Consider the following 12,738-nt stretch of genomic DNA (forward strand, 5'->3'; position numbering starts at 1 on the left):
CATTCTGCTTGAAATTCTCCTAAAAATACCCTCTTAATGACCCTCCAATTTCAATTAAAATCTGACGTTTTTTAACTCCGTTTTTCCGCCTTTTAAACTGCACTTTGAAGCCTCGCTGAGGTCCGGGCCTGAAAACAAATAAACCCTCCTCTGTGCTCTAAATCTGACCCTAAACCCGGGCCTAAACCTGACCCTCAATTCCATTCTAAACCCCCACTCTGAACTCTCTTCTAAACCCTTTTTTTTTGGTTTTTCTTGCAAAGAGGACCCACCCACCCTCCCCCCTCTCTCCTCCCAATTTATACCCCACCGGCTGTCCGTAACCCTCCCCGGCTGTCCCGTGCCCTCCTCCTCCCCTGTCCCCTGTCCCTTCTCTATCTTTATTCCCTCACCCCGCCCTCCACCTCCTTGATTCTTCCTCTCTTTGCACTGCTTCTCCTCATTTTATTCTATCCTCTTTGCTCCCATGTTTTCTCCCTCTGTTGCTGCTTTTTTGTCCACCACTTTTCCCCCTCCCTTTGACGCCACTTGCTATCAATTCCCTCTCACCTATTTTTATCTATGCAAGAAACCCTTTATTTTTCTCCCTCCTCCTTCTTCTAAATCTAACCTCTACTCCTGCTTTCTCTTTCTTGTTGTCCTTGTTTTTTATCTACCACCTTCTCTCCTTTCGACTTCACTTGCTATCAATTCTCTCCACCTATTTTTATCTGAATAAATTTATATAAAAAGGCCATCTTTTTTCTCCCCCTTCCTCCTTTCAATCTAGCATCTTCATGTGTGCTCTCTCTTGTGGCATTGCTGTTTTTTATTCACTACCCTCTCCCCTCGACCCCAACTCTGATTTGTTTCCTCCACCTACTTTTGTCTAAATAAATTTATATAAAAAGGCCATCCTTTTTCTCCCCCTTCCTCCTTTCAATCTATCCTCTTCTTTTGCACTTTTTCCTGTTGCACTGTTGTTTTTTATTCACCACCCTCTCTCCCCCCTCGACTTTGGCTCTACTCAACTCCCTCCCCATTCAGCGTGTTTTACAAGAAAAAAACGACTTTTCCTGACTCTCCTCTCTTCCTAGATTCAGTGGGTGTCTTTTCTTTTTTTCATGTATTTTTCATATTTTCCATTTTATTATTTTCTCTATGTTTAATTGTATTAAACTCTTTAATCTACTCTAATAAAAAAAAATAATTTCCCCTCTCTCTTTCCCCATCACTTTTCCCCGCTATTCTTATCCACATTCACTCCTTTACATTCTATTCTTTCTATTTCTTACTCAATTATCCTTGATGATTCATTTATTTACATCTATCTATCTTATATCTATTTTCACTGAATTCACAAAAACACCTTCACTACGCCTCACCTTCACTCTAAACACTCTTTCTACTCCTCTAAACGCTTCTCTCTTGTTTTTTTCTTTTTTTTTATCCACTCACTTCTCCCCCTCCCAGCTTATCATCTACTTTCACTCTTTCAAAAAAATTCATCTTCCCCCACCTTAAACCATTCGTTTCGTCTTTGATGGCCCTCCCCTTCTCGCCTCCCTCCACTTCTCTCCCTTTCATTCATTTTTTCTTAATGGCACCCGAGCTCAATCTCTACAGCTCATCTTGATCCCTGAAACATTTCTTCACTCTAATTTTGATTTTATTACATAGCAATGCTTAAATACACTATGGAAATCTTTCTAAACACTAATTTCTATCAATTCTTATATCAATTCTTATATCAATTCTTATATCTACGCCTCTCTCAACGCCTCTATCAACGCTTGCAAACACCAACACCATTCATCAACCCCCAACTCCCACCCATCGTTCTATCCCATCATCTCTCCATCAGTACGGTGCACCTCAATTTCATGCGGGGCAAATCCGGGGTAGGCGCTGAATGCACTGATAACGACATGGCACAACAAACAGCGGCCACTCATCCGGGCAATACATGCTATTTGCACAGGGAACACGCTACTTTATGTGTAATGCACTTTCAATTGATGCTGAAGAGATCATACTCTACTCTTTCCTCTCCTACCCTGCCTTCTTATCTAGTAAATATACATGCTGCTCTTATATCCCATTCCCATTTTACATTTAAATCATGAATGAAATCATCATTGCTAGTAACACCCCCCTCATCACACTCCACCCACTCATCCTCAACCCTTCACTCGGCTTCACCTCACCCGCTTCATCTTCCTCTCCTGTCGTACACTTCGTAGGCTTACACCGCCTTGTCGAGGTGAGTGTTATTCTTGACGTGACCGTGGACGTAGTCGTGGACGTGCTAGTGTGCGTTGACGTCTTTGTGACCCACGTGTCTGTCGTTTGCAAAGACTGACAGTCTGTTGCCTTTCCTTCTCCCTCTGTCTTTGTTGTTGTTGTAGTGGTTGTGGTGGTGGTCGTTGTTGTCGTTGTTTCTACTTCGTATGGTTTCACTTCTAATGACTTCAATTTGTTGCATGCCTTCTCAATGTCACTGCATGCATCTTTCAATGTCGAACATTCTTCTTTAAACCCACATTCTAATTTCAAAACTTTACATTCTTCATTGACTTCCACATACGCCTCCAATGCTCTTGATACTGCATCGAAGGCTTCAACTTCTGCCTCTGTGACAAGTACTTCGACTGTTCCTCTCCGAACAAGTCTGACTTGTGTCTTTTGAGTTGTATTTGTTCCTCCTACTGATTTATTTTGATCACTATTTGCATTTTTCCCTGAATTCACTTCATTTTTCTTTAATGATGATAGAACAAGTTTTGCACTTTCTGATGCTTTTTTTGCTTCTTCATTCAATTTTTTGACTTCTTCTACTTTTGTCTTTATCCCTTCTTTCTCTGTATTTAATTTTGTAGACAATTCTGCACATCTTGCTTTTACTCGTTCTACCAGTTTTTTACATAAATTGTCCCTAATCGTATCATTATTAGCACCATTAGTACTATTACATAGACTCTCCAATGTTTTATTTTTTGTCTTACTCCACTGTGTACAATATTGATCAAGAATTATTCTACACTTCTTTTCTTCTTTAAGATTCCCTCTAAATTCGTACATAATTTGTGTTTCCAGGTTATATCTTTCTCTGTAAGTCTCACAATTCTTTTTAAGTTTTTCACACTCTCCATTGCCACTATTTACCAAATTATCGCAGCTAAACATGAATTTGTCACAATACGGTTCCCAAAAATTGCAAATTTTTTCTGTTTGATCTTTTTTTTCTGCTTCTTCTACAATTTTCAGAGTTTCTATATGACTTTTCAATGCACTGCATTTAATCGCAAGACTTTCTGTGATGATCTTACACGCAATATTCTGTGCTACACATCCAAGAACAAACTGTGTTTTCCTTTTTTTAACCCAATGATTGCATTGTTCCTTGACATTTTTTTTACAGATGGTTTCATTCTTTAAATCCTTTATCTTTCCTTCCAACAATCTCTCTTCTAATTGTCCTGCAATCTCCAGCCTATTGCAATGATGTTTTAACGTACGACAGGGCCACTTGACTTCTTTTGAATCTTGTTTTAGATCATCGCATTTCTTTAATAGTTCCTCGCAATCCCTCTTCGTAGGGAAATCACGTTTTTCATTCAAATCTTCTTGTAACAAATCTGTCTTTATATGCAAATCATCTAATAATATAAAAATTGCTTCTGTTGGTTGCACACACAATATAAATAACTCGTCACTCTCTCCTTTCAAATTCGCACATGTTTTTACTAACTCTTTTTGACGCTTTTTAAACAATAAGTCATTTGTATCATGTAACTTTCCTCTTAGCTTGTCTTGCAATGCTTGATTTGCTAATGCATAGAGCCCTCTTCTGTAGCACGCTGCCTTAATATTTTTACATTGTTTTCCGAAAGATTGTTGATTTTCGAAATAAAAACAGTCTGATTGTAATCTTGTGCAGTCATTTTCAGTAAGGAGACTTGGTAATTCATCCCATAATGTAATCTCATCTTTAAATTGTCTACTTTTAAATTTTGCAGTCAAAGCGAGCTTTATTTCTTCAAATTCTTTTTTAAATTCTTTACATTTATCTGTATAATTGTTTTTATCTTTACATAAATCTTTTAAATCTTTTGCTAGATATTGAATAGAATCACATTTATTAGTGAGCACTTCCTTGCATGGAGCTTCATCAAAAGGTTTGTTCCCTGACAATAACACTAATAGATCAATAATATCTCTTTCTAGTGCTCTTTGAATTACAACTCCTTGTGTTGCTGCTTCCTTATAAAGCTTTTCCAGACCTATTTTTTCTGCTAGCGTAGCCTCTGGTCTTGTAGGATCAAAATCTGAGTCTGGTGGTAAATAAATGATTTTTTCTTTCTTACATTCTTCCTTCAAATCACTACATTTATTATCTTTACAACTTGGACCATAAAAGTAGCATTTTTCAAGCAAAGAATGCCCTTCTTTTTTTAATTCCTTATCAGATTTTAGTACTCTTTCTATCTCTGTTTTCAGAGTGTTACATTTTTCTTTTGTTGCTTTTATCAGAGAAGTACATGCAGTGTTTGTATCAAAACATGTTTGCATTAACTCATCACTTTCTTCACCCAATGCACGACAAACATCTTTAATTTTCCCTTTACACTTATCTTCACTTTCAAGACTTCCTTTAAGTGCTCTTAAAAGAGCTTCTTTTGCTACTCCGTCACGCTTTTTCTTATAACATTTATTTCTTAAGTCACTACATTTTTCTTTAAGATCATCAGGGCATGCTCTCTCCAAAAATAGGCATTGTCGTTCGTTTTCTATGCATTCGTCGCTTGTATGAGATGCTTTTGGTGGAGCTTCTAACGTTGTTTTAAGTTTATTGCATTTATCTTTAATTTTATCTTTCATTTCTTTGCATTTTTCATCTTGTTTTCCAGTATTGCATAAATCTTTTAATTTACTATGTACTTGTTCATTATTTAAACCTGCTTCCACTAGTGCTTTGCAGTACTTTTCTAATTTTTTTTTGCATTCTTGAGAATTGTCATAATCTTTTTCTACAATTAACGCAAAAAGGTGAATCTCTTCCTCATCTTGCGTTCCCTGTGCTTGTGCCCGCCGCTTAACCGCCCGCGCCACCGCCCGCGCCAAGCTGTGCCTGACGGGGGTGGGCGCGCTGTGGTGTAGTTTGAGTTTGAGTTTCCACTAATGTGTTTTAGTTGCATGTGATATTAGAGTCATGTCTTCAAATTCGAATATTAAATTATTCTTAATTAATTTTAAGGGAGTTCAAGTAAATTCAGTGACGACTTGCCAGACAAGCACTGTGTGCAGAATATATCTTTAGTGTGTCCATACAATACTGTGATATGTGCTTGAGTATCGTAGTACTTAAATTTGTGTGGGGTAAATGTGGGGTAAATGCGAGATAAACGTAAAAATCAATCAGTGGCGATAAATGATAAAAAAACAGTATATACTGAAATAAAGGCTATTTAGACAAAGAATAGTGGCTAATTAGATAGGGAACACGTGATTTCATGTGTAATGCACTTTCAATTGATGCTGAAGAGATGACTCAATCTACTTTACTCTTTCCTGTCCTATCCTGCCTCCTTATCTGTTAAATATACATGCCCATTATTAAATCCTGCCCATTTGCTTTTTAAATCATAACTGAAATCATCATTGCTAGTAACACCCCCTTCATTATACTCCATCCATTCATTCTCAAACCTTCACTTGGCTTGACATCTTCTGGATCGTCTCCGGTGGTGCACTTCGTAGGCTTACACCGCCTCGTTGAGGTCAACGTTATTCTCGATGTGACCGTAGACGTAGTTGTGGATGTACTGGTATGCGTAGACGTGTGTGTAACCCACGTGTCTGTTGTGCTGAGAGATTTGCATTTCTCTCCATCTCCTACTGTTTTTTCTGCTTCTTTGACTGTTTCTGTAACCGTTGTTATGTTGGTTTCCGTTACTGTTTTTATTTCATGTGGCTTCACTTTTAGTGGTTCTAATTTTGAACATACTCCTTGTATCTTTTCACACACATCTTTTATTTCTTTGCAATCATCCTTAATCCCGCAATCTGAGGTCAATTTTTTGCATCTTTCCTTCAAGTCTACATATCTTCCAAATACATTTGCTGTTAGGTCAAATGCTTCGACCTCCAATTCTGTCACTGATACATCCTTAATTCCTCTCCGTAGTATTTTCACATGTTCGGTGGTATCTTGACGTTTGCTTGGTGTGGTTTTATTTTCGTTATTGTTTTCGCTATTATTTTTTGGTACATTACTTTCGTTTTTCTTAACGAGTGATAATACAAGATTGGACTTTTCCATTGCTTTCTTTGCCTCTTTTTTAAGTTCTTTATATGTTTTAACATCTTTTTCTAGACTTTTTTCCAGCACCGTTAATTCTACAGGTAATACTTTGCATTGCTGTTCCACTTCTTCCACTAATTTCTTACAAAGCTCTTCTACCATTTTGTCTTCAGCATTTTTATTGTTACCTTGAGTACTATCTTTGCATAAATTTTTGATAGATTCATTATTTAATTTTCCTAATTGTGTACAATATCCCTTCAATGCTGTAGTACATTTATTTTTTTTATTCAATTTTCCTCGAAGCTCTACTTTGAGAGCATCTTCCAAGGCCTTTCTTTCATAAAATGGTTCACAATGCTCCTTGATCTTTGCACAAGTATCTCCTTTAGTAAGATCTGGACAATTAGGTGAAAATCTATTGCAGTACGGATACCAGGAGGAACAATTTCTTTCCAGTCTTCTTATTTCATTTTTATTATTTTTAAGAAATTCAACGATCTCTGATGTTTGTATATTTTCCTTGAATACTTCACACCTATCTTGTACGTCTTTTACCATCAGCTCACACGTAGCGTTTTGAAAAACACATACAAAAGTGAAACGATCATCACCCCTTCTAGACCATTTATTACACTTCTCTTTTAAATATGTTACACAGTTTTCATGAGTTCTTAAAGTATCCTTGTGTTCATCCAATAAAACCTGCTTCAAAATTTCTGTAGTCCCTAAGCGGTCACACTGTTGCTTTAGCGTATGACATGGCCATTGAATCTGATTTGAATCCTTTCCTAAATCTTGGCATTTTCTCCCCAATTCTTTGCAGTCTTTGTTTGTTGGAAAATCTCGTTTTTGATCTAATTGTTGTCGTAAAAAGATAACCCTCATTTGATGGTCATGTGTAAGTAACCGTGCTGCCTTTGTAGGCTGTACACATAGAACAAATAATTCATCGTTTGAGAAACTTCCTTTATTTTCTTCTTTCAGTTTTTCACATACTTTTACTAATTCTTGTTGAAACTTCTTAAGCCATGTTTCATTTGAACCATGCAATAACCCACGCATATTTTCTTGCAGTACTTTATTTGCTCGTGCATCAAGTCCTCTTTTGTAACACGCTGCCCTCACATTCACACATGCTTTTTTACCATCTGGACATGCTTCTTTATAATAAAAGCAGTAAGATTCTAGTCTTGCACACTCTTCGTTACTAAGAAATGTTGGCAACCCTCCCCATCCAAGAATTCCATTATTTCCTTTTGTTGGGTCAAAAAGGCGACTATTAATGACTTTTGAAGTGAAAATTTTGCAAGTTTTGTCAATATCGTTTTGCAATTCTTCACATTTTTTCGTTCCATCATCACTTAGACCACTTCCCTTACACAAACTTTTTAAGGGTTCATGTTCTTGAAGGGTTTTACATTTCTTTTCAAGAGCTTTTTTGCATTTTTCTTTATTATCACTACCCGTTGCACTTGAGTCCTGAATCAACAATGCAAGCAAAGCAGTTGTCTCTCTTAGTGTAAATCTTCTAATAAGAACTCCGTCTTTTGCCGCTTTTTTATAGAAATCTTCTAGTTCTATATCCTCTGCTACTGTAGCCTCTGGTCTAGTTGGATCAAAATCGGGTCCTGGTGGTATATAAACAATATTTTGTTCTTGACATTTCTTTCCCAATTCATCGCACTTTAATTTGTCTCCTTTGCAATTCCTTCTGTAAAAATAACATTGCTCAAGCAATAAAAGGCATGTTTCCCTTTGTTTATCATTGTTTTTGATTGTTCCTTCAACTTCTTTTTCCAGAGTACTACACTTACTTTTTCCTTTTTTTACAAGATTTACGCATGTTTTCTTCTGATCAAGACATAACATTGTCAACTCATCACTTTCTTGGCCTATTTTCTGGCAAACATTTTTGATTTTCTTTTCGCATTCAGTTGTGTTTTCTAAATCCCCATGAAGTGCCCTCAAAAGGACTTCTTCTGCTACTTCGTCACGTTTTCTCTGGTAACATAGATTCCTTAGTTTGTTGCAATCCTCTATAAGAACACTAGGGCATGCCCCCTCCAAAAATAGGCATTGTCGTTCATGCTCCTTACAATCATAATTTTCTTCTAAAGCTTTTAATACTATAGGATTTAAGGTTGTTTTATGTGTTTGACATTTTCCTGTAATTTTAGTTTTTAGACTTGTGCATTTCTTGTCTTTATCTTCGCAGATATCTTTTAGTTTTGGATAGATTTTATTTAACTTTTTATCTACTTCTTCTAAGTTTTCACAATATTTTTTCAGTCTTTCTTTGCATTGTAATTCAACCATTGCGTCTTCTTTTAGAATCAAAGCCAAAAGATAATCCTCATCATCATATACACTTTTCACTACTTGCTGTGCCCTCCGCTTAACCGCCCGCGCCACCGCCCGCGCCAAGCTGTGCCTGACGGGGGTGGGTTTGCGCTGTGGTGTGTGGCTGAGTTTGGGTTTCCGTTAGCGTATTTTGATTGGACGTGAGATGTTAGAGCCATGTCTTCAAATTTGAGTATTAAATTATTCTTAATTTTAAGAGAGTTCAAGTAAACTTAGTGATAAAACTTGTCAGAGAAGCAGTGTGTACCAAATACATTTAAAGGTGCCCGCTTTCTTTAACGTGTAGTTGGCAACTTCGCGATATTTTAAATTTGTGTGGGGTAAAATGTGGGGTAAACGCGATATAAATATAAAACTTGAATAAATGAAAAATAGAATGTAAAAAACTTTAGACAATAAAAAAAGATTACTCAGCTAGAGAATAGGGGACAACTGGCTAGGGAACACGTGATTTCATGTGTAATGCACTTTCAATTGATGCTGAAGAGATGACTCAATCTACTTTACTCTTTCCTGTCCTACCCTGCTCGTTTATTTACTAAATATACATGCTCATCATTAAATCTTGCTCATTTGCTTTCTAAATCATGAACGAAATAACCATTGCTACTATCACCCCCCTCATCACATTCCACCCGCTCACCCTCAAGCCTTCACTTGGCTTCACGTCTTCTGCATCATCCCCTGTCGTACACTTGGTTGGTTTGCATCGCCTCGTTGATGTCAATGTTATTTTTGATGTGATGGTAGATGTGATGGTAGATGTGCTTGTGTGTGTCGATGTCTGTGTAACCCATGTATCTGTTGTCTGTAAGGATTTGCATTCCGTTGCCTTCGGATCGGCAACGGTTGTTGTTGTCGTCGTGGTCGTCGTTGTGCTTTCTGTGACTATTTCATGCGACTTCACCTCCAGAGGCTTCAGACCGCGACATATCTTCTCAATCTTTCCACACACATCTTTTAAATCTTTGCAATCCTCTTTAATCCCGCAATCCGAAGTTAATTTCTCACATCTTTCTTTCAAGTCTACATATCTTCCAAATACTTCTGCTGCTAGGTCAAATGCTTTGGCTTCCAATTCTGTCACTGTTACATCCTTAACTCCTCTCCGTAGTATTTTCACATGTTCTGTGGTATCTTGAAGTCCGTTTGAAACGGTATTCTTATCCTTGTTTTTGCTACTATTTTTCGATGTATTATTTTCATCTTTCTTAACGAATGATAAAACAAGATTGGATTTATTCATTGTTTTCTCTGCCTGTTTTTTAAGTTTTTCAAATGTTTCAAAATCATCTTTTAGGTCTTTTTCCTCATGCTCCAATTCTGCTGGTAATACTTTACATTGCTGTTCCACCTCTTCCACTAATTTTAGACAAAGCTTCTTTCTAACTTCATTATCGGTCTTTTTAGTTTTACTTTCGGTATTATCTTTACATAAACTGTTGATTGATGAATCACTTACATTTTTCAATATTGTGCAATATCTTTCTAATGCAGATTCACATTTATTTCTATTACTTAAATTCCCTTGAAGCTCTACTTTAAGAGCATCTTCTAAAACCTTCCTTTTGTAGAATGGTTCGCAATATTTTTTAAGATTTTGACAGAAAGTTTTTCCTTTCTTAAGATCAGGACAATTGGGTAAAAATCTATCGCAGTATGGGTGCCATGAGGGACAAATATTTGCTGCTGATTCTGTTTTTATTTGTTTATTTTTAAGAGAATTATTAATATCTGATGCTTGCATATTTTTTTCAAATACTTCACACCTGTCTTTCACATCATCTACTATCAGCTTACACGTAGCGTTTTGGAAAACACATACAAAAGAGAAACGATCATCACCCCTTCTAGACCATTTATGACATTTTCTCTTTAAATATTTCGTACAGTTTTCATGAGTTCTTAAAGTATCCTTGTGTTCATCTAGTAAAACCTGTTTCAAGATTTCTGTAGTCCCCAAGCGATCACACTGTTGTTTTAGCGTATGACATGGCCACTTAATCTGATTTGAATCCTTCCCTAAAGCTTCACACTTTCTTCCTAATTCCTTGCAATCTTTGTCTGTTGGAAAGTCTCGCTTTTGATCCAATTGTTTCCGCAAAAAGACTGCTCTTGTTTGGATATCAGCTGCAAGTATTCTGACTGCTTTAAGTGGATCAATACATAGTAAAAACAACTCATCGCTTGTTGTTTTAAGTTCCGAACATTCTTCCATTATTTTTTCTAGTAGTTTCTTAAACCATTCTTTGCCTGAACCATAGAACAGTCCGTACATCTTTTTCTGCAATGCTTCATTAGCTTGTGCTTCAAGCCCTCTCTTATAACATGCTGCCTTCAGATTATTACATTCTTTGTCAAGAGGTGCTTGACTTTTTAAATAAAAACAGTCTGACTCTAACCTTGTGCAGTCATTGTCACTAAGAAATGTCGTCAACTTATACCATGGAATGACTTCTCCGGATCCAGAGAGGTGTTTATTCTTTATTTTTTCAAAAAGAATTTTAGTACTGTTTGCTAACTCCTTCTCTAACTCTTTACACTTTTCAATTTCATTTTGACCAGCTACATTTTGATTACAAAAATCTCCCAAAATTTCATGACTTTTTAACTCTTTACAGTTATCTTTAAGAACTTTTTCGCATTCTTTACCCACTTGACTCTTAGGATCTAGATTTTGAATCAAAAGTGCCAGTAGAGCAGTTGCATCTCTTACAGGAGGCTTTCCAATATGAACACCTTCTTCTGCGGCCTTTTTATAAAGCTCTTCCAGTCCTATGTCTTCTGCTACAGTAGGCTTTGACTTAGTTGGATTGAAATCGGATCCCGGATGTGTATAAATAATCTTATTTTCTTCACATTTCACTGCCAATGTATCACACACTGGCAAATATTCATAACAGTCTTCGGATGATTTATTACATTTTGATATATCTTCACAATTCCCTCTATAAAAATAGCATCGTTCAAGCAGTGGTAAACATTTTCCTCGTAACTCATCTTTCTTCTCAAGTGCTGCGTTAACATCCTGTTTAAGAGCATTACATTTTTTTTGTTTTTCTAATACAAATGTTTTGCACGTCATTTTTTGATAAAGACAAAGCTTCGTTAACTCATCACTTTCTTGACTCAACTCTATGCAAACCTCTTTGAGCTTTCCTTCACATGTAGTTTCATTGATTAGACCTCCACGAACTGCTCTTAAAAGAGCTTCTTCCGCCACTTTATCACGCTTCTTTTGATAGCACTTATTTCTCAAAGTATTGCAATCATCTTTAAGTTCCGCTGGACATGCTCCCTCCAAAAATAGGCATTGTTGTTCATTCTCTTTGCAATCTTCATCCGTTAAATCTGAATTTTTTTTTTTGATTGCTTCTGTAAGTTTTCCTTTGATTGCAGTACATTTTTGAGTGAGTTTTTCTTTCAGTTCTTTGCATTTTGAATCTGCTTTTTTATTTTCACAAAACTCCTTAAGTTTTTTGTGAACTTTTTCTGGTTTTAATTCTGCATCCGTTAATGTCTTACAATATTTTTCTAATTCTTTTTTGCATTCATTATCATTATATTTTTTTCCTGCAATTAAAGCCAAAAGAATTTCTTCACCATCATATACACTAGCCCCTGATGCTTTTGCAGCCCGCCGCTTAACCGCCCGCGCCACCGCCCGCGCCAAAATCTAGAGGACATTAATGTGAGAGAAAGCGTGCTTGCTGGCAATGTGGGCAGACTTTTAAAGCTGTTTCTATTTTATATTGCCTTCATTAAGATGTTGAATATTGAAAGTTTTAAAGGTAGTTTTTTGAGAAAAAAGAGTAATCCTGTGCCATTTCTGTATTAATGACGATGTTTAAAGTGTCTTTTCAATTAATAATATGAGTATAATTTGGAAATACTTAAAAATTGAGGTTTGCATTTGAATTCGATACTGGAATCTTTAGGTCTGATTAATCTTCATGTTGTTGCACTAAATATTTATGCACTGTTTAATATTCATGTTGAACATTTTTTTATTGGATATTCCTAAAGTTCTTCTTGAGTCTCTCATATCTTTCTCTAGGGAATTCTCCTTCAGATCACTTTTTAGAATATCT

At 36.3% G+C, this 12,738-nt stretch overlaps 3 protein-coding genes across 3 annotated transcripts; all 3 read right to left on the reverse strand.

The window, feature by feature from the left end:
* Positions 1-2,094: 2,094 nt before the first annotated feature.
* On the reverse strand, positions 2,095-5,112 carry T551_03677 (uncharacterized protein; the record flags this gene model as incomplete). Its single annotated transcript, XM_018375940.1, has 1 exon — positions 2,095-5,112. A coding segment is annotated over one exon (3,018 nt), but the record flags the coding sequence as incomplete, so codon positions are not given.
* A 505-nt stretch (positions 5,113-5,617) lies between these two features.
* T551_03678 (uncharacterized protein) lies at positions 5,618-8,719 on the reverse strand (the record flags this gene model as incomplete). The annotated part of the gene is made up of 1 exon (XM_018375941.1): positions 5,618-8,719. A coding segment is annotated over one exon (3,102 nt), but the record flags the coding sequence as incomplete, so codon positions are not given.
* A 508-nt stretch (positions 8,720-9,227) lies between these two features.
* T551_03679 (uncharacterized protein) lies at positions 9,228-12,323 on the reverse strand (the record flags this gene model as incomplete). Its single annotated transcript, XM_018375942.1, has 1 exon — positions 9,228-12,323. A coding segment is annotated over one exon (3,096 nt), but the record flags the coding sequence as incomplete, so codon positions are not given.
* Positions 12,324-12,738: the final 415 nt, after the last annotated feature.

This window comes from Pneumocystis jirovecii, assembly GCF_001477535.1.
Source record: "Pneumocystis jirovecii RU7 chromosome Unknown supercont1.23, whole genome shotgun sequence".
In the NCBI taxonomy this organism is placed as follows: domain Eukaryota; kingdom Fungi; phylum Ascomycota; class Pneumocystomycetes; order Pneumocystales; family Pneumocystaceae; genus Pneumocystis; species Pneumocystis jirovecii.